General features: G+C 45.5%; 2 protein-coding genes across 7 annotated transcripts in view; one reads left to right on the top strand and one right to left on the bottom strand.

Moving 5' to 3' along the window:
• Positions 1–3,338, bottom strand: part of GABA-B-R1 (gamma-aminobutyric acid type B receptor subunit 1) — a 75,301-nt gene extending 71,963 nt beyond the window's left edge. For all 3 annotated transcript variants that reach the window (XM_077649895.1, XM_077649896.1, XM_077649894.1), the window contains exons 1-2: positions 2,708–3,338; positions 2,175–2,309 (exon numbers count right to left, since the gene is read on the bottom strand). In XM_077649895.1, coding sequence (XP_077506021.1) covers positions 2,175–2,309; positions 2,708–2,983 — 411 coding nt within the window. In that variant the 5' untranslated portion in view covers positions 2,984–3,338. The remainder of the gene's footprint in view (positions 1–2,174; positions 2,310–2,707) is intronic.
• Positions 3,339–3,525: 187 nt separating this feature from the next.
• The window catches only part of LOC144115490 (box C/D snoRNA protein 1), a 47,459-nt gene continuing 24,228 nt past the window's right edge, over positions 3,526–26,756 (top strand). For 3 of the 4 annotated variants that reach the window (XM_077649900.1, XM_077649897.1, XM_077649899.1), the window contains exons 1-5: positions 3,527–3,663; positions 3,729–3,901; positions 10,813–10,910; positions 12,767–12,945; positions 17,939–18,100. In XM_077649900.1, the coding sequence (XP_077506026.1) occupies positions 3,647–3,663; positions 3,729–3,901; positions 10,813–10,910; positions 12,767–12,945; positions 17,939–18,100 (629 nt within the window). In that variant the 5' untranslated portion in view covers positions 3,527–3,646. Of the gene's footprint in view, positions 3,664–3,728; positions 3,902–10,812; positions 10,911–12,766; positions 12,946–17,938; positions 18,101–26,756 lie in introns of all 4 variants that reach the window. The other variant, XM_077649898.1, reaches the window with a different exon arrangement.

Genomic DNA, 26,756 nt, shown 5'->3' with positions numbered 1-26,756 from the left:
TCACCCATACCAAGGGTTCAGCTCCACAGCTGACTTGTGCACAGGCCATCAAAAACAGTAATGTTCATCATGAACTACAAAATGAATGACATTTCGAGCACAAATAAAAATCTATCAAAAGATATGTCATTCAAATCAAAAACGTTTATAATGAAATCAGACACCACAACTTCATCATGCTTCCCCAGGTGTCAACAATTTGGCCTCTTGACTTCTTAGGTACTGAAAGCCCCCGAGTTGTCGAATTAAAACTCATACACCTTTTTCCCAACTAAGATATGAAACTAAACATCATATTCTTCTGTGCGGAATGTTTTCAAGCACTTGCGCTATAGGCTCCGTACAGTCAAGTTTGGTCATGAGCCCTCTGCCACCTAACGCAGCTTTCACGAAACTGTGGGTCGGCGGGAGCGGAAGCGCCGCACGCTGCATTACGCTTTCAGATGCTTTCACGCCGCTGCAATGATGGTGAGTACTAAAGAAAATTACCTAGGAAATTCCAGGAAGCAAAATACACAACTACCGGTTATGCTGCGTCCAGAATTATCACAGGTGGGGGGGAAGCTTGGCATCAAAATGTGCAAGTTTTCGGGTAGGCTGCACACGACCAAGAAGTGGATTGTAGCAGTCCGGACAGTCAAGTCGACAACCTCTGTCACATTGAACGTCAGTCGTAGTGCCATGTATTTAAAGCTAGATTTTCAAATTACGCACACGTTACAACTCCTGCAGCATGCATTTAGAATTTTGATAGCGTTAGAGCTACTTTCTAATTGCGGGCGTTTAACCGCGCTTTTGCTGTTTGTGAGACTTCTCGCCGCGCTTTAGTTTCTTTGATATTTGTAATCATCTGAAACACGTATGTACTGTCGGAATCAGAAGTTAACGGAATTCGAGGAGGAGGGAGAGCAAGCATATCACCCGAAATGTACGAATGTATGACGGGGCGTGTACTTCCACTGGTAATATTACCTAGCGACTGGGTTGAGAGGCAGTGCTACTTTTTTATCTGAGAACTCACATCCAGTAAGCTTTGCTGCCAATAGCATGTACTGGTGCTCACAAAAGTTTTCTGAGCATCGAAGTCATGAAAAAGCTGGATTTTCTTGCCAGCTGGCGGTGCGGCCAGGCATTGAGGGGTGGACTATGCAGGTCACACAGGGAAGTGCAAAGAACACCCTCCAGTATGTGGCTGCATGCTTAGATTGAGTGCCAAACAATCAGGCTTTTATTACGATCTCCATGTCCCATAAACTTTTGTGTTTGCTTGTGCTGCACAGCGTGCGCATACCTCGCCGTAGTGCAAATTAGCTGTTGTCAATTTATTTTATCTTATTTTATATTCAGAGTGATGGCTGCAAATAAACATCTGCACTAAGCACCTCGCAAACGTATGCAAAAAAGCGCAATTGAAACGCATGCCAATTACTATCGTTAGCCGAGTCTATGCAACCAAGAGGCCATCAAGAGATGAAAGGTATCTGACGTGTTTCAAACACCATAATCATCCCATCACAACCATGGTATGCACTACTCATTGGAGTCCTATGTTCCATTGATGCCACAGAGTGAATTTCCACAATAAAATCAAACGCAACTGAATTATGCCCTTCACAGCGGCAGGAACGTATTGCTATAAGCCTTTAATGGGCATAAAAACAGAAAAGGCCACTTGCGACATTGGAAAGCACAACGCATGATGCAACACTAGAACATGGCCGGCGGTCGTATACAAAACACAGTGAGGACTTGAGAGCAGGTAGTGCAGCGAGCGCGTTCGCCTGCCCAGTATCATCATACATGCCATGGCGGCGCAGAAAGCGGTGCTGCTCCGCAGCGCCCTCTAGCCACTGCATGGAGCCTATGTTTTCTTCACTGGAGCCCCTACTATAATTGGTGAAGGCCAGTAAAAGTATAACTGGAACTGAATGTATCCCATAGCAAATGCAAAGAAAAAATTTCAGAACTTCTGCAACAATCGTGGAAATGCAGGTAACACGAGAAACTTTACCACACACACCGAGTCGCATGTGCGCCGATCATACCTGCAATGTCTGAATCAGCTGCAAACTTAGGTGGTAATGATTAATCCCTCAAAACAATGTAGCTTTCAGCCAATGTTCTTATGCTCAGTTGTCAAGCAGCAAATTAAAAAGAGTGCAGTAAGCACTTACAACAACCAAGTTCCACATTTTAGCAGCTTCTGCCACTGTAGAACAGACAATACTGCACCCTCCAAGTAGCATCAATTTCTGTGGCTCATTGTACAGCAGGTCATACATGACTGTTGCAGCAAGGCCAGGATTGCACTGCAAAAAGAAAGACAGAATAGACAATCATTTAAAATAAATCGAATAAATAACCGTTAAAATAAATCAGATATCGCCAATGTTCCAACACAGATCACACTAATGACTAGTGGGAAACTACCAGAGCGTCACACAGTAACCCCAGAGTGCAACATTTTCACTTTCTGTTAGCCGACATTGAAGCGAAACTCGTAACAAAGACAGAACGGACCACGCAAAGCTAACGTGGCCCGTTCTGCGGTCAGCTTAAAGATTATAGATGCAACATTCAGAAGATACTGAATTCGACTGTAAATCAAGCATCTGCCAAACAGCGGCACTCTACGAAAATGTCAAAGGTCGTTCTGCTGCGCGGTGTGCTTCGACGGCACAGTAAATGTGTGTCAAGGACGACGCACCTGGCTGTCCCTCCAGTCAATTTCGAGCTTGTAGCCGATTAAAAGGTCCGATCGCTGGTTCACGTCTTCCAGTGCCATAAGCGCCGCTGGAAGACATCCTTGGCCGCCAAGCCAGCCACCATGGCCTTTCATGGGAAACACCGCCGCTATGTACAAACTCTTGAGCTTCTGCACTCCTGTCTCGACTTTTTCGTTGGGTTGAAGGGAGCTCGCGTTTCGCAGCATTGCGGCCAAACACAACAGCACGGCCAGCAAAGGGGCACAAGTTTCCCCCATCGTGTTCGTTCCTACGGCTGCTTCTCTTGGTCTATCGATCGCTGCGCAGTGCTATCACTCCGTGCTGTTCAATGCCGCTGCTGCAAAGTGGGTGAGTGGATCACTAAGGTCGCGCTCGGGAGCGTCCCTGCCGCTGACCGGGGTAGCGCCGCAGTGCATTCGCACGATCGGGTACGCTGCATCGACTAGGCGCACGTCTCCACAACGAAAACAACTCGCTACCGCCGCCGACGCGGTGGTACAAGCGGAACAAACACTGGTCGGCTGACGCCGCCGTCGCACACCCCCACCCCCGCCACATTACGCGCGAGCCGACGAAGAGTTGCGGCGAGCGGGCGAGCCCTTGAAAGAGGGCGAGGAGTAAGTGGCCGGCCGTTGCCAGGCAACCGTCATTCCCTGATGCGCAAGATGGTATCACTTTCGTTGGTTTCATCGTCATCTAAAGCGTATGCTTTTTTTTTTGCCTCAAATACGCAAATAAAATTTTGCTCTACTTAGTGATTTCATGTGACTGTCAGGGCGTTTCCAACTGCGCCCGACGGCGTCAGTAGCGTCAGCAAGGCGTCCTCGACGTCATGCATCAGTTCAGGAAGTGCTGGTTCAGCTGATCCTACCGTCGCAGCAAGGGCGGCTGCAAACCGTGGTGCGGGAATCAAAACAAATATGGCGGCTTCAGGAAGGTGAGTGCACGTGGGTTGTGGAGCTATTACAGCGACGATTCCGACTGCGCTGATTTGTTACGTAGGACGTGCCTCCAGTGCGGCAAGCCTTCGAAGTACTGCTGTCCGAAATGTTCAGCCCGGTCGTGCTCCCTGCCCTGCGTGAAGCGGCACAAAAAGATCGGCGAGTGCGACGGCATTCGCGACAAAACAGCGTACGTTCCATTGGACGGGTTCACCGATTTGGATCTTCTTAGTGGTAAGTGATGGAATTTGCTTCGTGCCAGCAAAAAAATTTCTTTCTTGCGGTCAATTGCCTGTACGGGAATGACGTTTTGTTATTTCGAACTGCGCAATCAAACATGGCCCTTTTCTCGTGCCTTGAAAGATGGTTAGCTTGCTTAAAGGGGCTGCGAAACACTGCTTGAACGGATGCGGGTTGCACTTCAGATTAATTCTTTATGTCACACAGATGCTGACTCAAAAAAGAATTACGAGAATCGATGCATATGAACGGGAGTTATTCAATGAAGTTTCAAAATACAAGCAAACAAAATGCTGCCCCCAACTCAATTTTCGCGCAGCTTCCCACTCCCATTTCACTCTCCCCATGGCGACACTTATGGTGAATTCCAATCGCAGGCCCGGAGCGGTCTGCACGCTCTGTGACAGAGCGCCTCAATCCGGCGCAGAGCGCGCGACCTGAAATTGCGATTGGAGTGCACTTGCTCTGGCCAGAGCGTGTAGGGCGCGGCTATCGCCGCTGCTTGAAAACGTCACGCAAACTTCCGGTCGGATCCGCCGATTTCGGCGGAGCAGTCCCGGCAACCGCTCCCTGTCTACGATTGGAAGACGCGATCCGTGGCTCAGATCTGCGTTTGGAATACAGTTGCTCCGAAACGAGCAGGAAACGTTCCTCCAGAAGTGCTCCAACTCTGCGATTGGAAGTCACCATTAATGCGACCAATCAAAACAGCCTATCTGAGCACATAGTGATGATGATACTGGCTATCTCTTTGTATCGGGAGATCAACGGTACTAAAAACCGGATCAAGCCAAGATTGTAAAAAAAATAAAAATTAAAGAATAAAAACACCTAACACACGCTCATGGCACGTTTTGGTCCCCTGAGCCTTCAAGGAGCGTGACCGTGTCGTGTGCGCCACCAATGTTCCAAACGTCGCTTGGTTCGCGCAACCAGCTTCCATTGCAGTGGCTCGTCGGGTCGGCGAAAATCAAGTGCCATCGCTAGTGCCTCGAGGCTGTTGGATCCGCTGATCGCGTCTGGTGGCATGGGGCCTACTGAGGAATTGTCCTGTGCATCCGAAACCGACGGGCGTAGGCCTGCACATTCCAACACGATGTGCTCGATGGTCTCATCAGCGCCTCCGCAAAGTTCACAAGTTTGCACTCTATGGTTGCCTGTTCTCTGCAACTCGTTCATGCCAAAGCTGGCAGTGCTGTTTGTTCCCGGGTTCGAACCCGACCGCGGCGGCTGCGTTTTTATGGAGGAAAAACGCTAAGGCACCCGTGTGCTGTGCGATGTCAGTGCACGTTAAAGATCCCCAGGTGGTCGAAATTATTCCGGAGCCCTCCACTACGGCACCTCTCTCTTTCTTCTTTCACTCCCTCCTTTACCCCTCCCTTACGGCGCGGTTCAGGTGTCCAATGATATATGAGACAGATACTGCGCCATTTCCTTTCCCCCCAAAACCAATTATTATTCAGTGCTGTTTGCATGGTTACAACAACCATGTGAACGCCCAGCTGACCCAGCGATGCTTCATCGTCACGTCGACGGCGCAGAAGGAAAAACCACTGATCTCCACTAGGGGGCTGGATGCTGCATCGGGCGCTCGAAAGTGAAGCCACCGGAAGTTGGGCTGCATGTCCCGGAAGTCAGCCTTTAGCAGTGCACGAAATCGGACCTCAGCACGGTTTTTCTGTTTTAGTTTTCGTTTTCCACTTAGCATTTTGTCGTTTCGACGTTCTCTTCTTTTTTCGTGACAATGCCTACCTGTTGCGCAGTCAACTGCATGAGGAAAGCAGCAAAGTCCTCGGGAAAGACGTTTAAAAAATAAGGGTCCATTGGATCGCTATGGGACGACACTAGCAGACGACAGAACGTCGCTGTACGTACGGAGCCTCGTCTGCTCAACTGTGTCGTCCTGTTGCACTAGCGTCGCCAACTCTGCTGTTTGTTGTGGTGTTGTCGCGTTGTAAGCCCAAGTTATACCACCAATGGGGGGTAAATTTAAGAAAGAATAGGTAGAAACCTTCACCTGGCAGCTGACTTTGCAGTGAACATACATTTTACCGAATTATGTTTACACCGAACCGGAGCGAGCTAGGGCGAGGCCACAATCTGGCGAGGTGCCGTCGGTGTTCTGCTGGTTCACATTACCGCGTCCAAAATGTATATGGTACTGCTTTTTCGACTGTACTGTTTCGTACTGTCTCAAATTATGCTTGAATGGGCTTTTATTTGTGATGCTTGGTGCAGTTGACTTCTAACAGCGCTTGTCACATGCGCTGCTGCATTCGTCTTTATCGTCAGTCGTTTCTCTGGTGCTGTGTAGATGAAACGTGGCTGTGCTATAGAGTTAGATTAAAAGCACGTCTGGAAGGTAAATGGCACACTAAAGCGATAAACATCACCTGTCATCAATGAGAAGAGACATCGTCCGCCACCAACCCGAAATTGAAACAGCGGCAGCTGTATAATGAGTGGCTTTTCGAGTGTCAGGATTTCCATGCCATTGCATGTTCTTTGGTACGCGAAAATTTGTTTTCAAGATGACCTAGGCTCATCACCATACTTCTCCTAATTACGCTCGGAAGACAAGAACCAGGTCAGAAAATAGTGTTTAATGCACGTACCCCTTTGCTGCAGCATGGTGAGACATGCATGCCTGTTTACTTCGGTTTCTCTGAAATTAGTGTTCCCTGAACAATGCTCACATTTATCACGTTTAGCTTGCTTATTCCTTTGATATTACAGCAGACGTTACACGAAAACAACGCGAAACTGAGAACGGAAGGGTGAAAGACGCGACTTTTTGCATTGAAATACACAACAAACACCGAACTTCCGGGACATGCCATCCAACTTCCGGTGGCTTCACTTGCGCCCACTTCAGAAAGCGGGAATGCGGCATCCAGCCACCTAGTGGAGATCAGTGGGAAAAACTGATAAGTGACGTTCCCTTACTTATGGATCCGAACTCGAGCGCGAGATACTGCGACGGTGTGACGGCCTGCGCAAGATATCCGACACATTTAGCATAGCGCGTACAGCTACTGCTTACCGCCTACCATCGCCTGTCGCTCCTAGCGCGCTGGTTGGTCTCGGCGAGCAAGGAGCGCGCGCTGTTGACGGGAGCGTGGCGCCGCCGCCCGGTGATCCTCCACAATCTGACGATGCGCACTGTCTGCTAAATGTGAAACGAACGCATCCTTCCTTGTGACCGAAACGAACGCTTATAGAGTGCAATGGCTCGATCGGATCGATTCCGTAAAGCCACTCTTAGATACATAGAGAGTAGCCATAAGTGTTGAGTGCTAGGTTGTAGGATGTTTACAGAGAGGCGCAAAGTCCTTAGATGCAAAAAGTAGCCAGAGCCCCTGGTGGTGTATTTTTGTTTTACTTGCTTTACAGTGCTTTTATCCAAGGCAAACAAGTTGGTTTTGTTAATGTAATATAAAACACAAAAATTTGACAAAACATATCTAGTTATTAACACAATTTGCAGTATATTTACTCTTCGTCCAATCATCAGGCTCCCACTTAGTGATGTCATATCCGCTGCTAAATACCGCCACTGTATGGTGACACCGTCAGCGCCACGAATTTGCTTTTGCTAATTAAAATATTAAAAACCGCAGTACACGCGGTACGACCGATGCTAATAGCATCACTATTACTCATTCTATGCAACCAACAGGCAAAACAATGCACTGAAAATGTGTTTCGGGGCCCCTTTAAGAAGACAAAAGGAAGAGGGGAGGGGTGGGGTACTCTTGAGTGGCGTCAGGTTATATTTATTTCGACCTTGGAAGGCTGAAGTGTGCTGGAAAGGCCGAAGGCGCGTACAGGCCTAGTACTATAGCGAATTGAGAAAGAGAAAAAAAGTACTCGGAATACTTTGTCAGACAAATAGCTCAGGCACAGCGTTTGCCATGACAGTTCCTGCTACACAAATGATGGAGAAAAGGCAGACTTATTATCGACTAGTATGTCGTTGGTCATCAATGATAATCATATATGTGCTTCTTATCGCCGCAGTTTGGCTTCCTTATTTGTGGCACGAAGTAGGGTGTATCAAAACCACAGATATGACGACATTCCTACAAAACTGCACTGCTTGCTGTCACAAACCTTTCCCCACTTAAGTGTAATTGGAGCAGATCTTGAATAAATGCAATGATAGTGATGAAGATTCCCATTAAAATGAAACATTGCTTAATAGAAAAATTATTTTATGGATAAAAAAGGCGTGCCTAAAAAATATAAAATGAAGTTAATTCAAAAGTAAAATTTTAAAGGGACTGAACACTGACCAAAACATGTCATGAGATTATTTAAAAAAAAAAAAAAAGATTGTGCCTCAAACTGTAAGAATTGAGCACTGCAATATCAAAGAAACGAGGATTTATGATTTCAATTTGGCATTGAAAATTGCATTAAAAGCCATCTTGGGGCAAAACCTGCCATTATCACTGTATTACACCACGTGACCACATCTCTGAAATATCACTTGTTTTAAATGCACAATTTTTTTTTTTTCAAGAGTGTTCATGTTTTATTACCGTTTACACTCTCTCCAGTGCGCCAGTCGATGAAAAGCAACGCTCCCTTTGTATTGTCAACCATGCACTTTTAGCTTTTGTAACTAGATGGCGCAGCAGTGTTTTGAATTTCTTGGATGGAGTGGCAACCACGATATACTAAATCTTTCAGCGACGAGGTGTATATCACCGTGCCATAACAGCTTTGGGTACGGAAACTGAGATGGATGTTACCCCATATACTAAAAATGTCTTATTACTCTCACACGGGTGAGATATATATCAGTTTTTGCTACAACGCTTTTGCCGATGTGCAGTGGCCGTCATGCTCGCTGATCACGGTTTCTAGCATCGGGATACATAGAAACAGGAGCATGCGCTGATTTAAAAATTCTCAGTAAAAAATTTCCTACAGCATTTCCAATAAAACCGTTGCGGAATACAGCACCTTAGACAGCAAGCTTTCTGTTGTGTCGAAAAAAATTGAGTCCTTAAAATTCAGTGTTCTGCCCCTTTAAATGATAATATATGAGAAGCTTTTTTCATGGGTTCCAGCTCTGATTTTATTTGAAATGCCTTCAAGCAAAATGGGCTAATTACAAGTTATATAAGTGCATAAAGGGTATAATTAAATTTTGTCTGCATAAAAATGCAAGCCCATGCAACAGTATTGCCTGCACAGGAACTTTGGCCTTCACAGTCTCATCAAATTCTGCTTTCAAAGCATTTAGTACATTGTGTAATTTATTTTGAGAGACCCGGATTTCAGGTTATTTTTTTCCAGTGAGGATTATTGACTCAAGCTCTCATTTTTGTGCAGTACATGGAATGTGCTTTGTTCCTCTTAGTTTTTTAAACAATATAGAAATGACAGGTCTCATCAAAAAACTGCTTGCCAAATGAGATATATCTCTTTTTTTCTTCTCTCATTTACTACTGTCATTATTGTGTCCATGTGCCATCTCTCCACGTCTATGCTAGACCTTCCTGCCTTTGCACTGTCCAAAAGCATCAAACATCAAAGCGACTGTTTTAAATGCACAGTAGCTTTGGAGAACCTCTCTGCCTCTCCTCTTCCTTTCTCAGTCCTTCTCAAGGCTTCAGTGTAGGATGTGATTAGCATTGATACTGTTCGTACAGTGCTGCTTGTAAAATGCCCAGACGGTGTCTTTGTCCTGGCCTATCGCTTCTGAAACAAATTTTTTTAGAATTTATCTTTAGTTTAAGGCAAACTTTGGATAGCACTTTAAAGCATTAAGAAAAAGTTTAAAATATTTTAAACTGAAAAACACCGCTCTCTAGAGAGCAAGTACAAGGCAGTACAAGATAGGCTAATTGCCGTATAGTGCCTTCACCGTTGTGTACTTGGAGATTACATTCTCTGGAAGGCATATTTTCAGGCATAAATCTGGTTTTACCCAAAAACGAAGGGCCTCTTTTATATACCGTAATTTCCGGTTTACAGTCCACAAGCTGTAGGGAGTATTTCACTCAAACAGCAGTGGCCGCCATGTTGATGTAAGCGGTACATGGTGAAAGGCAACATGGTATGTCTAATAGCCTTATTGCCACCTGCTCTGGCCTGTATTGCTGAAGCTACGTGCTGTACAACAAAATGGTGCCCACGCCGTTTTGTGAGTACATTCGCTACATGTTTAAAAATGAAGTTTCGTGCTTTGTAGGCTATCTATAGGCAAGGACTACACAGTATATTTTTTTTTTCAGTATCGTCGAATCTGGCGTGAAATTCCGAATGCTTATTTTTTTACAATGTTTTCTGGTACTTGCGCTGTACTTGCATATACATTTTTATGCACTAGTTGCTCACTTTGCGTCAGCATGCTATATATCAGGTGCTGACAATCTAGTAAAAAAAAAAAAACCTCACAGAACGGTTACGACTATGTAACGTGAGATTCAGCGATAGCTGGTGTAGTGGTCAAGTGATGCACCCCTGCACTGTCAGGCAGCTGTTCCAAACAGAGCCACCCGTACGCTTATGCGACCCAGATTGACCTTGATACGAGGTGAGTGCGTTAATGACCGGTGGGTGCGTTAATAACATCCACTCTATGGGTGGATGCCGTTAACGCACCCACCGGTTACGCCTACGGCAACAACGAAAAAATGCTGAAATTGAGCCCTGCAATACAGGGCTTCTGTAAACCGGAAATTATGGTACTCGTTATTAAAAGATCAGGACCCCTGCCATCTTTTGGGAGCTGTATAGACTGGACTATTTTTTATCCATGCTGTTTAGAAATAAAATGTGGCATTCCAACCAAGTCACGTATACATATTGCAGCTATTGCATTTTGTATGTCACAGTGCATGCATGGAAGCAAGTCTTTTTCTTGTGTGTGTGTGCTCATTTTGCCCCAGATTACCGTTTTCTTGAAGAATCTGCAAGGGTTGTTGACAGTGTATGCAGAACCAAACCAGCATTGGGTGTATATCCTCAACAGAAGACCCTTCCTGGTGTGAGTCTTGCCTTACATTATCTACATGTGTTTGCATTCGATCCTTTCGACGGATCTTTCAAATGGTAGAGATGCTTTCTGTGGATTTCTTCATGAATACCCCTTATTCTTTTATTAATACTGTGCCGTTACTTGAGTAGGATAATCTGGCACTAAGGACATACGTGCTCCTAACACATGACTTTGTTCCATAACAGCCCTGCATTCTTTACTATTGATATGCTTTTCTCCTGATTGATTGGCTGCATAACATTGTTTATCACTGGAAGCCACACATTTTGCTGTCAGTTGCTGTGTGCAGGTATTGCAGCTTGCCACACACGTTGTAACTCATTTCTTCAGTACTATAGGATTAAAATTGCACATCATTCTCACTGATTTCATTTATGATCACCTGCGAAGATTGCTGCATAGTCTGCAGAGTGGATGGCATGCCTATAGTTTGCGACATAGGTTAGACTTGCAGTGATTATGGCATCGGTTAGTGCAGATATGCCATCATGGCAACATTTGGGACTGCACAACTACTTCTTTTGCTGTTTTGCCCATTTCTGCTTGCACAGGTCCAACTGGAAATTAAATTGGTGTGCCTGCAGTTTTTACTGAACTGTTGTCATTTATCTGCCTCTTTAATGCTGAATTTTCACTCTTACTTTCTGGAGCGGAAGTCTCACGAGAGTTTGTAAAACAGGCTTACGATGTAATCATTTCAAATGCCCACAGTAATTCCATGAGCACCTCATCTGTATTTATCACTGATCTTTACAGCTGCATTAATGTTACCATAACATGCAATCTTTTAGTAGTATATGTTTGTGGTGCGGTGGGGCTCGTGGTGCACCCACTTGAAACAATGCAGTTTTGTGTAGCCACTTCCAACGTGAAACATCCTGACAATGTGTTGGCTGTTGGCCATGCGCTCATTATTGCTGCCAAACAGTAATGAAGTGCGGCTGGAATGCAGAGCTTTGTTGTTGGCCGATATTCTGCAGGGTAGCCTGCCACGGCAGTTATGATGGGACAATGGTAAGCATTGAGGGATTACAGGAAGTTCAGCAGAGAGAAAGTTGCATTGCACAAAATGCTGTAAATCTGCCTTGTTCTCGTAGGCGCCATGGTGGCTCAGTGGTTATGGTGCTTGGCTGCTGATGCGAAGAACGCAGGTTCAGTCCCAGCAGGTTCAGTACGCTTGTGTACTGCGCAATGTCAGTGCATTTTAAAGAACCTCAGGTGGTCGAAATTTTTGGAGCCCTCCACTACGGCATCCCTCGTAGCCTGAGTCGCTTTGGGACTTCCCGTAATCCAAGTCTAAATCTGCCTTTGCTCTTGCTTTTGAAATGAATTATCCTGGAAAACTTTTTCTTTTTCGTTTACTGCTGTACTGTAAATGTTCAGATTTTCAGCTAGAAAAAAGTCTACAGTACTCGGTTGTGGTAAGCAATGTTGGCAGGTAATTTTACTACTTTCACCTGCAAATACACAGCCACCTTTTAATTGCTGGTACTCATCAGTTAATGAAATCTCAAAGTATGATTGGACATATTCAGTTCGACGTACTCAGTTTTTTGCTTGCTTGAAAGTTTGTAGAGTCAAGTTGTACATTCATAAGATTGCGGTCGGTTACACTGCCTCAGGCGAGAGCTTTAAAAGGCAAAATGATTGAGTTAATCGGTTGAGCTTGTGTAAAGCAAACGGGCGTTTTGTAACTGACCCAGTGGTTCCCCAGTAGTGACTGGCAGCACTGAAACTGAAAAGTTGAAAGGAGGAAGGTTGCCAAGCTGCTTGCAAAATTGCCTCGTTATTTGTTGTGTTACTACAGTATTGGCTTTTTCTGTCAATTTTTTTCCCCCTCTTAGTTTCTGCACAAGTTCCAAGCTGAGTGCAGGCATCGTGGTACTATGCTGAAGTTGCTGCCACGTTGTTTCACCAAGCGGCAAGAGAACAAGTCACAGTTCAATTTCCGTGAGCACTGCATTTACTGGCATGTGGCTTGGGTCTTCCCTGCTGCCCGTATCAAGGTCCATGAGATCCAGAGGTATAGTTTTGCTGCACATTGCAGCCACTTGGATTGCGATAATCTAACCTAAAGCCCCTTGCATGCCAACTATAAGTGCAGTCTGCATGTTAGCATTACTGTCTCTCTCCAGCCACCTGCCTACTTCAGAGGCCTCTTTCTGTATTGTAATGACAGGCAAACCTGCATGCATTTGAGGTTTTGTTCAGGTGTTCAGGTGCACATTAATTGCTTTTAATTACAGTGTAGCGTTAGCATCCTGAAAAAAGTTTTAGTTTTTATGTATTGGCCATTGGTGTACGTTTATTTGTGTGCAAGTGTTGTATTTGACAAATTATTTGGGTGCATAATAATGTTTATCTTGAGCCCTGTTAATTTTAGATACAAACCTGTTTTTTGTTAATCACGACTACATGAATGCAGCTTGTGTCATGCATATCAGAACTACTGAGCAGAATCTTTATCAGAAACATGTTGATATATTACCAACAGCCATATAACTGCTCAAATTCAAATATATAAGTAGTGTTGTAATGTGTGGTTTAGTTTATTGAGGGCTGGAGGATAAGCGTGGAGGTTTGATTAATAAAAGCAGGAAAAGCATGTTTCGTCAGCATTCAGGTGACCAATCGTGATTGCGTCATCATCTTTCACAACTCTGTTGTCAGGCCGCAGTTTAGCAGTGACAGGAACATTGTACTAGTTGGGGTCTTCGCTGCCTCACACACCTGGAGCCATGGTTGTTATGCATAAAACACTTTGCTGGATGTTAATCCTCGCATGCAGAGATTAAAGGTGTGCAGTGCTGAGAAATGAATTTGTTAGTATCTTTGCTGCATTCACACGTGCCAGCACAGTTTCTTTATTAAGGGAAGAACGCTGTGCAAGTGCCTTCTTCATTTGGCAGCAAGGGATCACATCATTGAAAAGCTGCAGTAGTTGTTTACTTTGTTCTGACTGTATCTACATGAATGCTGCCATTGTGTGGTCCATTTGATATTACCTGCATGCTGCTTGCTCACTGCGTGTTGTAGCTCTTGCCAGCTATGCACTCACCAGAACTGTAAGGCGATATTTGAGAAAACCGAGGTACTGTACCAGCAACGGGACCAGCGTACCAGAGAGATTATGGAAGCGTTTTTCATAAAAAAAATTAGTGCGTGCATCAGCCAACCCTCTATCACATTATTTGATGCGGAGATACGGTTCTTGGACAATACCTGATTTTGCCATGGGTCATAGAAAAGGGCGCCCCGCGCTATCTTTTCAGTTTTTGAGTTCATTCTTTGTGTTGATTGCCTCATGTGATTGCTGACTTCACCGTTTTTTCAATCGCTTTCGTATGTGTTTTCCTCCTGAATAAAATTTTAGTTGCAAGACAGCGCTCGTGTTGTGCACCTCTTCTTCGTCCGTCGTCTCTGTTCGTGCTGTATTTCTCCTTTAAAATGAACGTAGCCCAACTTTCCATCCTACTACAGTGTTGGTGGCCTATGTGAGTTTTTGTGGCTGGTGTCAACAAGAATTGTCTCCACTCCTGTAAGAGAGATCAATTGTTGTTCCTTCAGTGTTAAGAACAGTCAGTAGGTGGCTTGTGTAAGCATGCATGTGCAGCTTACCATTGACCTGCTAGAAGACACACTCAATGCCAACGGAGAGGGGGGGGGTGCACCTGTGCAGTTAAAGCTTGCTCATTCACAATTCATTAATTGCTCGGATAATTTGAACTGTGCGACTTTGTCTGTCTACGCTCCGTTGGAGCCTACGTAAAACATAGCCCATTAATTAAAATGTGAATTGGTTCCACCATCGATTATTTGGACTACTATGTGCTTCCGTGCTTGGCGGCCTGGGCACATGGCCAAGTGAGCAACATACGGGTGAGACTGCACCACCTCTTTGGCGATTTGGAGAGGGTAAATCTGGCGTGCGAGGCTAGAGAGGAAGTGTGAACCAACGTTGGGGATGAACGGGGGCTCTCTTTGGGTTAGTGGCAGAATAGTGGCAGCATCTATGACCTCCAAGGTTTGTACGACTGTTGCTTGAATCTGCCGATTTCGAAAGCTTCAGTAGCCTGCTGTGTAAGCTTTTATTGCTGAACGATGGATGACGTGACCAGTGCCAAGAGTACAGCAAATCAGGTGCCTCTCCGTGTCTCCGGCACTCTGAAACCACGGTCGTTTTGTGCATGAAACGAAGTGGAGCTCCCGCAGACATTTGCTACGTGTCTTTGCTAGGTTTTCCAGTGCCCTCTGCATCATGTTTCTTGCGATTGGCTGTAGCGGTTGACCCAAGTTGTGGGGAAGCTTGTCTTGCAAAAAATTTTTTCATTAATAAAGTCGCAATTCTGTAATCTTTAGGAAGCATGTATTTTTGTGGGTCGGTTCTAAATATGTCATTTAAGACAAGTACTTGTGTGATTATGGAATATGCTATGCAAGTTTTTTGCCGAGAGCTTTTAAGAAATTGCGCTGTAGGGAACTTGCTGAACTGCATGCCATTGGGTTGTCTTGACATCTAGGAATGCAGTAAGGGTAAAATTACTACCCTGCCTTTCATACAAATTGAGTCATCAAGTTCTAAAGAGAAATGGAAAGAAAAGTTTGTATTGTATTCCCATTTCTGCAGTGGGAACTTAAAAACCTAATAACTCAAGTTCTGTCATAAACAGGATGATAATTTTGCCCTTATTGCATTCCTTGATGTCACAAAAGAAAACAATGATATGCATTTTAGCAAGTTCCTTGCAGTAAAATTTCTTGCTCTGAGCAAAAGGTTACTTAGCATATTACATAAGTACACAAGCTCTAGTCTTACATGAAATTAAAAGGCCTGTTTGGTATCTGTATGGGAAAACAGGTTTCTGAAAGCCTTCATAGTTGTTACTATGTTATTAGCAAATCTTTTTTTTAAGACCAGCTTCTCCCCTTAAGGCTACACAGTATGCCACGGTGCAGTGATTTAGAAACATTGGATTGCATTATTATTTGCAACTTCGCAAGTTTTGGAATACCTTGGGTGAAGTAGCATCTAGCAATAAAGGGCTCCACCAGCCTCTTTTGTTCCGTATGGTTCCTGCTGGTCATCGTATGAAGCGGGGTGTGTGTAATTATGTGTTGTATAATCGGGACTTTTAATGCGTTATCTCCAGGGAGTTTGCCGGGCCCACATCAGTTCATTGTAAAATGTGGGTTGTGTCAGTGCCCCAGTAGCTGCCAGAGTGCTCTAAGGTAGCTTTATAGCTTCTTTATAATGTATTTTTAGGCATTCCTAAAATTCCTTTAAATCAATATGGTGGTAGTACTTGTGTATTCAAAGCCAAGGTACGGCCATAGCATGAGTTTTTTTTCACTTCACTTTGAGAGAGCTCAGCCACAACACTCGTGAGCTGCGTGGAGAATCCAACTTCTCAAAACGAAACACATTAGCATGTTCACACATAGCCTTCAGCTATGGTTGCCCTGCGTAGTTTGCACTTGCATTATAATTGTACTACTTCTTTTTCTTCAAGGCACAAACTCCCTCTTTGTGTTATATTTGTGATCCCATTATATTCGTGCAAACATTTTTTTTTTTTGGTTAGAGTGGTCTTTTTGTGATTAAAACACTGTAGTTTATCAGTACACGCCAATTTCGATTTGTCAATATCATCAGCTGAAAAATGCTGTGTTTTGAACACATTGACTGCTTAGCTTCTTATACTTCATCTTAGTTGTTCCTTGCAGTACTGCCAAAGCTGTGAAGCATGCAGAGGTAACGCTGTTGCGCTGCAGTTGATAGGTTTGGTTTATGGGGTTTAACCTCCCAAAGCGCTGCAGTTTTTAATGCCAGCATAAAAGTCTTTTAAGTTGCAGAATCGTAATCTGCACAAGAGGCGTTGGTAGGCTTCTATGTTTGCAATGGAAAGGACGTTCTGTGCGATGTGCCAAATTTTCAAGATAGGTTTTTCATTCAAGAAAAGTTACATTAAAAAATAGTTCTCAATTTCAGTTTATCCCAGTTAACGTCACAAAAACCTAGTTGTGTTATATTCAGCTTAGTGTATTGGCATCATCAGAACAGAATTCTGCTTATTTCATTTCAAGGAGCACTGTAGAGGACTGGGAGCGGGTAGTGCTAAGTCTGTTGTGGAATCGATGTGAACTGTCACGCAAGGCAAAGCTGACAGCGACAGTTTTAGTGGGACGTGTAGTTAGTTCACAACCTAGATGGCACCACACACCCAGCTGTCTAAAATGGCTTGACAGGTTTTGATGCGAGTCTACACCACATCGCTGCTTCTGATTACTGCTGCTCTGCTGCGTAGTTCCTCAGTGTCGCTACTAGGCACTTCTGTTGGAAAACCACTACTGTCGTGATAACGTTGTTTGGGTGTTTCTTTATGGTTCATACAAGGCATTATTTTTTTCCTATTTCTGGTCATGGTGAGCAGACGACGAGGCACGCAGAAACACGTTAAGATTCTGTGCACTCTTCTGAGTGGTTGAGGAGGTCTGTAGTATCCAGGGTGCCTTCAGGTGCAAATGAAATATTCTGTGCTGCAGCATTTCCTGTATCAAAATCATGATTGTTACTTGAAGCTTGCAATAAGAAAAAAAAAAGTGCACTCACAAGTGCTCGTGTTGCAGCTTGGTGTGGAGAAGGATGCGAGAAAGGCTAGCTTAATAAAGCATTGAATGGCAAACCTGTGGCATCAGCAAGCAAACTGGAAACGCCGGACACATTTGTGAACTTGCAGACCAGGGCTCGTGAACAGTGAACAGTGGCACAGAACTGGTGTGGGAGTCTTGAATGCTGCAACAAAAGTCAATAATTTAGTTGGCGAAATCTGAATTGTAAATTTTTGAGAATCCTAGAAATATTCAAATTAACTCTGATTTCGTATAAACCATTTTTAAAAATTATTTGGGTTTTACTCTTTTACTGCAGTCACGCTCAAATATGTGCAACAGTCGGTTTGTGGGACACGTAAAGTAACTGACCTGTGTTTTTGATTTTTTTTCTTTTTGCTGTGCAGAGTGCATGAAAAGGAAAGCCTGGGCAGATGTCTTGAGAAGCATTTGACCATGGAGAGGTGCCGGCCTGAGCTGCGAGGTCCACTGCAGCAATATATAACAGCTGGAATGCAAGGAGTGTCCGTCCTCCTGGCTGTTGAAGGAAAGCCAGCATCACAAAAGTAGTAGGTCCTATGCTGTATGCATCTCTGAATGCATGGAATTGAATTATTGAGGAGTTTGAAAAGTAGCAGCAGCTTTATCATTTATCCTTGAAGTCTAGAGTTTGACGGAAACCCGTCTGGTCGGGATGGTACCTGATGAAAGTAGAAGGCGCCGACCAAAAGAAAGGATGGGATCATTTATCGTTTATTCATCATTTATCCTTCAACATAACATCCTGCCTAGATCAGTACAGAGGAGCCCACTCATAACGGCCGCAGTTATAATGAATGCTCGCTTATTACGAACAAGGGTGGAGCTACCATCAAAATATGTATTAAGGCTATGGGACTGCATTTCAGATAAAATGAACAACAATGGATGCACTACTTGGTTTTAACGAATGAAGAGGAGCCATTAGCTCGTCCCTGCAGTCGACAAATGCGCGCTTTCCACCACCACGGTGACCTAAGAGCGTGTCTCAACCCCGTGACACCCCCAGCGAAAGTTTTGACCACCAAAAGAACAATAAAAACAGCGGCATTGAAATTGTAGTTACCCGCCAGCCAAACTCACCCCGTTCCATCAGTGCATGAGTGCGTGCTGCCTGGGCAAAGCGAGAGTGGAAGCAGAAGCTTAGCAACCGCCGGACAGGGGCACCGTTGTAAGTGAAGCTGCTGCACGCGGCCGGTGATCAACCAGTGACGGCGATTAGAGAAGTTTGAATGCCAGTCATGAGGTATGCCCTCCTGACCCACCTGGTCACGTGGCATACGTCGCCTGCCCAATCGGATTTACTTGTGTAGGCAGCGCGTAGATAATAGATATTCGTTCGGCATGCACATACGCCGCGGTAACTTTTATCGCTGCATCCGTACGACTTCATTGAGGATCGAAGATTAGGATGGCAACCTAGCATCTGTTGCTGTGTATGTCTTAGTCGCTATGGGTATTATCGCGTCCCTAAAGCGGCTTGTCCACAAGAAGGGTCTCGGCCAGGACCACGTGACTCCGACCTAGAGCATTGAAAGCGCCTTGCAATGGTCTGCTTGAAAGAGACAGGAGGGCACAACGGTCTTTTTAAGGAAGTGAATGCCCCATTTGTCTGACTGTTTTCTGACTTTTTTTTATCATTTATCCTTCAACATAACATCCTGCCCAGCTCAGTACAGTGGAGCCCACTTATAACGGCAAGTCCATTTAATACGAACTTTGGATACAACGAACGTAACCCCCATGACTGTCAGGTTCGTTATAACTGAGCTCGACTGTATACAAATTGGTGGTCGTACAGCTCCAGCATGCTACCTCTTCATTTCAGTGCACTCATAATGTTCAAATGGCGTGGGCATGGTCAGAACATTGCTTCACATGAAGTTTCAATTTAGAAAAAGGAAGTTAACTGCAGTTATGAATTGTTGATAACATATGATGGGAGAGTTTAAGGGGCATTGAAATGGTGTCCACGAGGGCAAGAAAAAAAAGCCGAAATAATATAGATATTGCATCGCCTGTCATCCTTATGCAAAATTTTTTGATCTACTTTATGTAGCACCAGAGAGATTGGCGATTAAAAATGGCCTCTGTGTGTTTCCTCTCAACTGATACACTGGACCGAGCAAGAAAAAAATGAAGATTACAGACCGGCACTGTACTCCAGCCACGAAAGCATCATCCAGCCAACCTGCCTTTTGTTTACTTACTTTTTTTGCCGCTTGTTCTCCTACCTTGGCTAGACAATACAGGAGAATGGGGAAAGGGAAGTGCCGAAGTCTCCTGCCGGCTGCGCACTCGCCTTCTTTACAGCGGTTTTTGCAAGCCAGTGACAGCCCCGTACTGCTGATGTCACGTGTGCTGCATGAGATCGTGTGCGAGATTTTGCACGAAAGCCTGGCACTGCAGGTCACTGCAAGGAGCGAAAGCGGAAATTTTAAAAAATTTGTAAATTGTTGGCTCACTTCTGAGGACTTGTACACGGCATGCACACTGAGTGGTATTTACTCTGCATAATGCACGCATCCGATAGCCACTTTCTGAACCGCTTTTCAGGGATCCTCAAGTGCAGTGACACTGTACTTAGCAAGGAACTGTGGTGTGGTGGTTGCATTGTGGCGAACCATCGTTTTGTAGCAGAAGTGAGTCACTCAGGTCAGGAGTGTCCTGTCTGATGTTTTAATTCTTTGAGGAGTTGAGAAGGTATAGAGGTGTTTACGTTTTGTTTGTATTCATTACAATATTACATATGCAGCAACTGATTGCCAGTCATTGTGAGAAGTGCTGCGGCTGATTATCAGTCACAGTTAGCAGTACTGAATTATTTGCAGCCAACTCAACGAGCTCTAAAATGCATATTTTTGAAGTTCGATATTTCAAACCACATTGCTGGTTAAGAAAATTAAAAAAACTGAGCTCAGCTTCAGTCTTGCTGGCCTCCAATTTTGCAATATTACAGTAATCCCTCGTTTTAACGAAATCGCTTTACTCAAAATATCGCTTTTTTCGAAATTTCTTCCGGTCCCAACCCAAACGCATGCATTTTAAGGGCGGCTCCCCTTTCTGGTTAACATCCCTGCCTTTCCCTCCTCCTCTTTATCTATCTATCTATCTTTAAGGGCGGCGAGGGTCTTAAAACTAACTTTTTTATTTATGGCTAGAATGCCATGAAATTTTGCACACAGATGCGTTTTTCTCTTTATTTTAAAAATGTAATCATAATTGAGCTGATGGTGTTAGATCAAAAGTTATCTTACGAAGTCTAGAGCGTAATTAGGTAATTTCTTACGCAGCTTTAATGAACTTTCTCATAGAGTTTTGTTGCTTTTAATTGCATGAATTGACAGCCGGAGAGTTCCCACACCCGATGACATTCTTCGTTTTTCTCTAAAGGCAGGTCATCCTGATATACAGTGCAGTCCACTTATAACGATATCGAGAAAGACGAAAAATATGATTGTTATAACCGATGATCGCTATATCTGGACTGGTTATAAAAAATAAAAATAAATAAAAAACGCGGAACATACCTTTGCAGCTCCGAACTTGAGTTCGCTACTTGCTCTAAAGAATAGATGATGTAGAAAGTAGGCTGTGAAAAACAAACTTTATTTCTAGCGCCAGTAACCGTGTCAAGGGTTAGGCGCGCCGAAATAGTCCGAAATCTGCACTTGCTTTTGTGGCAGCTTCAGCTTCACAACCACGGTGTGCATGGATTCCAGCTGCTGCGCGAACACTGGCGGCAATCCTTTTGCATGCATAAAATCAGTAAAGGAGTCGATCGACGACAGTGCACTTTGCGTGGACATCGTGGTCGGGGTCAAGGTGCCACTGTCAATCTTGTTGTCACTGTCGCTGCTGCCGTCGCCACCGTCGCACAACTTTGCCGTCTGTCGAGACAGCACATCTTCGGCGATCGCCTCGTCGGTGACCTCATCGCAGAACGAGGCAGCACTGTCTGCAGTCAAAAACTCCTCCACTGACGCACCACCTGTGTCACCAGTAGGAACGAGCTCCCAGAGCTCGGTTATGTCAGGGGCTTCCACCGTGTTGGTCTCAGTGGGTTGGGGAAGTTCGTCCTGACGCACAAAGCCCGCCTTTTTGAAGCAGTTGTATATGGTTGACTGCTTTACTTCATACCGTGCACCGTAAACGAAGCGCACGGCTTTCAAAAGGCTGATCACTTCAGGTCAGGGGGCCCGTCTGCATGACCCAACGTGCCAGGAGCTGCGCGGTCAATGGCTAAAATTAGCCACTCCAGCATGCGCCGCCGATACAGGACTTTAAAGTTGGCGATCACGCCGGCGTCCAACGGCTGAAGGCCTGCCGTAGTATTCGAAGGCAGAAACATCAATTCGACAGATGTTAGCTTCGGGTTAACGCTGTGTTCGCTACAGTTGTCAAGTAGTGCCGCTGATCGGCATGGCCGCTCATAGCTCCTGCCTTCACAATCGCGGTGCTCCCGGTTTTCAAGATGGTTGTTATCGTCGACTGGGCGAGCTCATACTTCTTCACGAGGGCGCTCACCTTGAAGCCGCGTCGAGAGTCCTGCAAAATATCCATCTTCGTGTCAAGCGACACAGCTTTACGCTTTGTCGGCACCATCTTTGAACTGGGTTGTACCGTTGGTTGCACGCTGCTTCGGTGGCGTCAGCCTGCTATCGCGCGAGAGAGAGAGACTGGGTGCGGCACGGGCGCCACCGCGCCGCTTTGCTTGTCGCTTTTTTTTTTCTTTCTCTCTCTTTCGGAGCGACTGTGACCGACGCGCATGAAGCAGCTCGCGCCATCTTGTGGCGCGCTGCGCCTACTCAAGTACTCTCCGGTGCGCTGGCGGCGCGGGACGCGCAGCGTGGTAATGGCAGCAGATACGAACTTACGGAGGTAAACATCGCCTCGTCTCAACATCGTTCGTTTCAGGGAACTAAGCGACGCAAATGTTACGATTATTTTGCACGGAAAAAGCCATCTGGACGGCAATATTTTGATCGTTATATCCGATATGCGGTGAATAGCCTATCGTTATAAATGGTTTTTTTCCCCATAGACCTAATGCATAAAATGACACTCTCATGTCGACCCATCGTTATAACCGATATATCATTATATGTAGTATCGTTATAAGTGGACTGCACTGTATTATGTCGAGAGTAAAAGGTCGCAGTATTTGACACTGCAACTCGTTAAGCTAATTGCAGATTGCTATTTATGCATGCCCTAAACAAAAAAAGTAAGAATGTTATCGGGTACCTTATTTCTCTCCGAAGAAAATGGCACCAAGGTTATTCTTGTGAGACAAAATGAAGTTATCAAAATCCTGCGTAAGGCTGAGGAGATCGACCAAAAACATGAAACTGAGAAAAATTCATTTGAAGCTTGATCATATGCTATAAGATGAATGGTCGGTACCTTCACTGTGATATTTCCCACCAAAAATGACATGTTCTTCCCATTTCCAAAACTGTCTTCGGATTCTAAATATGCCAACTAAAACTGAAGATATCACAGACAACCCAAGGTCAAGATGGCATATGCCATTAGGAATTCAGCAAAATTTGTGAACTTGAAAGCTAGCCAAGACAGTGGCAATACTTTATTGTGTCTTGCCAGTTATTGCATGAAGGCTGCAAAAGCTTAGTAGCTAAACAGTTCTCGTCCATGATGACGGTGATATGCACCTGTCCCAGGCTATTGTCTAGAGTGGTTCGTGTTGGTGATCTACACCTGTCCGGGGCTGTAGCCTGGAGACCTGTCTCCACTGCGCCCACTAGAGAGACTTTTTTTGTCTGCATTATTGCTCAAAAAGGCTGTTGTTTTCTTCTTCGGCCTTCTCTGGTCCTTTTCAAGGCTATGACGAAGGGTGTTGCAGCCTGCAGTGTAGCTGAGGCTGCGTTGCCGACTTTGCACCCACGCCGGGCTTGATCATGTCTGCGTGTTCTGTGTACGCAGCGATCTCCTCCGCTGTGTAAAACTCCGTGTCGTGTCGACAAAACGTGCTGGGATGGGGCCAGGATTCTGGAGCAAATTGATCAGGCTTTTGGGGCGGGCGGCGCTAGCCGAGGTCCGAAAAATCTTCATCCGGCACGGTCGAACATTGCAAAGGTGACGAAGCAGGCGACGCTCGCTGTAACTTCGAACAATCCTCATCCGGTATGGTCGAACATTGCACAGGCGACGAAGCAGGCGACGCTCGCTGTAACTTTGAACAATCCTCATCCGGCACGGTCGACCGTAGGGCATACGATGAGGCAGGCGACGCTCGCTGTGGCTGCAATCATCTGGCACAGTCAAACGTCCCGATGTCGAACCGGGCTTCGCGTTGGGCGGGCAACGCTTTCTCCCGTACGTACTACGCATCGTCTTCTTCAAACGTACGTCTCCCGGCATCAGTTACTTTGTACTGACAAAGTATGCGACGGAGGAAAAAGAAACCGCAAAAAAGATCTGGAGAAACTTCGCTAAGCGAGCGCTATTAAAAAAGAGACGCGGTCAAACGCACGAAACGGGAACCAGGACGGCACAAAATAAAAATAAAGAAAACAAAATGGTGCGCGGCCGCGTCGACCAGTGGTAGGCATTGGACGAGAGGCTCGCCTCTCGCGCGCGCTCTAGCCAATTATTGGCCAAAAAAGGCCTTCGGAAAACCGCTACTGCGGTCGTTCTCATTGATCGACGCCATTTTGAAATGCAGCAAAATGCGCACAAAGAAACAAGCTTCAAAACGAGCCCAAGATTGCGCCGATCGGCCGGATGTTTCGCCCGTGGCACGCGCGGGAAGTTCGAACAAATTTTGCCCGTTACGGGGCATTTCGTGGCTCCCGTGATGTTTTGAAAGTCGATTTTGTCATATTTCCCGATCGAATTCAGCGTTAATATTTTGAGGGCAGGTGCTTGAAGGTACAAACATTTCTAAAATGCATTTTTCTCAAAACCGATTTTTTGGCCATATTTCGCTAATCTAAGACCCGCGTCCCCCCTTAAGCTGCATTACTCTAAGCGCACGAAGAGCTTGGCCCGCTTAGAGCGAAGCGGCAAGCAGAGGCATCGGCGCCGAAGAGCGGTGGCGACCCTTTTGCACATGCAGTGTCAAATTACTATCGCCAGCGAATTAGTCTCATGTAGGCACAGAACACACCACAAAAGTACCAAACCTATGACCGATGACCTGCCTAGTAACGAGTACCAAGCGAGTGCCTAGTGCCGCCAGCTGTTTACAGCAGAGCGAACGGAAGCTGTCAAATTCCATGGTGCAGTTCGCCCGGACTGTTATTCTCGGTTGCAATCGTGTAACTAGTGTCCCCTGTGGTAGAATCCACACGAAAATAGTTTTCTTGATGCTTTGCGATGCCAGAAAACCGCAGTCTCTTGGATGCCGAAAAATGACCAAAAGACCGCGGGCAGACTTGCACCGTAGCATTCCATGGGGTGTACTCGATCAGCAAAATTTGACCGCTCTAAAGAGCACTTCTGGCACTGAAATGTACCAAAAAGCACAAAAGAAGTGTTCCTCCGATTATGAGCTCATTCACATTTGCGAGTTGCACAGGTTGTGCGACTGTTTCGGTCGAAAAGTGCCAGTAGCAAACGGTCGCATTGGTCGAAAAACGACAGTCGCAGGCCAGTCATTTGCTGCTCGATTTTCAGTGAGCGGACTGAGCTTTTGGCAACGACGCCGACCGCGGTGCTGGGCAACGAACCGAGCTGCTGCCTGGCTGCCGTAGTCGTCGCTAAGCCTAACTGTTTCACTGCGGCCGAAGCAGACGAAACTCTCGAAAGCGCGCAAATGTCATTTTTGAGAGTTTTCGCTTCAGACGGGAAGGCGACCTGCAGGTCACACTTGCAAGCGTGAACAACGGTGCTGTCGAGCTGCTGCCTGGTCGCATGCCCTTTGCCATGTTTGACGCAAGGAGCTACGTTAACAAATCTGGAAGACGACTTCTGGGAAGCCTGTCTAGAAATTTGCTCGTCATAATCACCCTTCATCGCATTGAAACACCGCCTCTACAATTCGTTGCACTTTTGACGGTGCAAATCAATCGATAATGTGCCGAAAATACGAAAAATCCGAGCGTCGCCAGCGCCGAGTCAGGCTGTCAACATGGCGGGTCAACGCAACCATGGTGTTTCCCTGGCGATTTTCTCGAGCCGGTCATGCTCGATTCATGCCATCCGGCTAGACAAACGGTCTAAATGCATGGTAGGGTCATTGAGTTTTGTCCCGAGACATTTGTCAACGGCGTGGACTCCACGCTGTGCGAACACCGACACTCGAACTGTAGAATTAGCACAGTTTCGTCAACAACGGCGCACCGAAAAACTCGTTTTGCGAACTTCACAGCTGCACACCTTGGGAAAAAATTGTCCAGTAATCATGCAAAGCCCCTACTGCAAAACCGTTCAGTTTTCATGATCACGCTGCATGCCCGCAATGAGCGGCTAATCATTTTTTGAGCACAACAAACACAGCCTCAGACTAGAGCCACGGCATTTGCGGCACTTTCCAGCATGATACTCTTGTAGTCTTCCATGACTCACCCATAAAGCGGCCACTGCCTTCGAAATATCCTGAAAAACACCCATAAATGCGGCCACTGCCTTCGCGATTTGAAATGCCCCGAAGGTTGAATGCGTGGGCGGCAACCGCGGCTTTGTGCAATGCTTGGTCAGATTAGAGCACGGGTTGCACGTGCCCCAGTAAGAACTTGAAACAGCTAAAGCTCACTGCCTTTTTTGCACCTGAATAAAGTTTTGCTTCACTGAATACATTGTATTTTGACTTCCTCGCAGTTGCGGCTCAATTAAAGCTTGACTGCTTTAGATTTTTTCTGGTGGTCACTTATATCGAATTACCACTAATAACGAATTTTTTCGCCATCCCGCTGACTTTGGTATAACGAGGGATTACTGTATCTTGACACCTAAGATCAAAAACAAAAAAGTTGATTACTTAAATTTAGCTAATTCATTGTTTAATTATTGAGCTGAAGCAGGGGCATAATGTCTGCTATGTCGTTTTTCTCACGCCTCTTCAATGAAAAATATGTTGAATAATTTGAAACACATGGTATAAGTCGCCGCATAAGCCCCCTTTATCCGCACCTTCCTCTGCTTCGTCCTGCCACCTCATTTTGTTGTGTAGTTTCTCACGGGATGGTATCGCGGCACGCGTGCAACTCGAACAACAACAAT

This window comes from Amblyomma americanum, chromosome 1 (assembly GCF_052857255.1).
Source record: "Amblyomma americanum isolate KBUSLIRL-KWMA chromosome 1, ASM5285725v1, whole genome shotgun sequence".
Taxonomy (NCBI): domain Eukaryota; kingdom Metazoa; phylum Arthropoda; class Arachnida; order Ixodida; family Ixodidae; genus Amblyomma; species Amblyomma americanum.
This window is presented reverse-complemented; position numbering and strand designations above follow the sequence as displayed.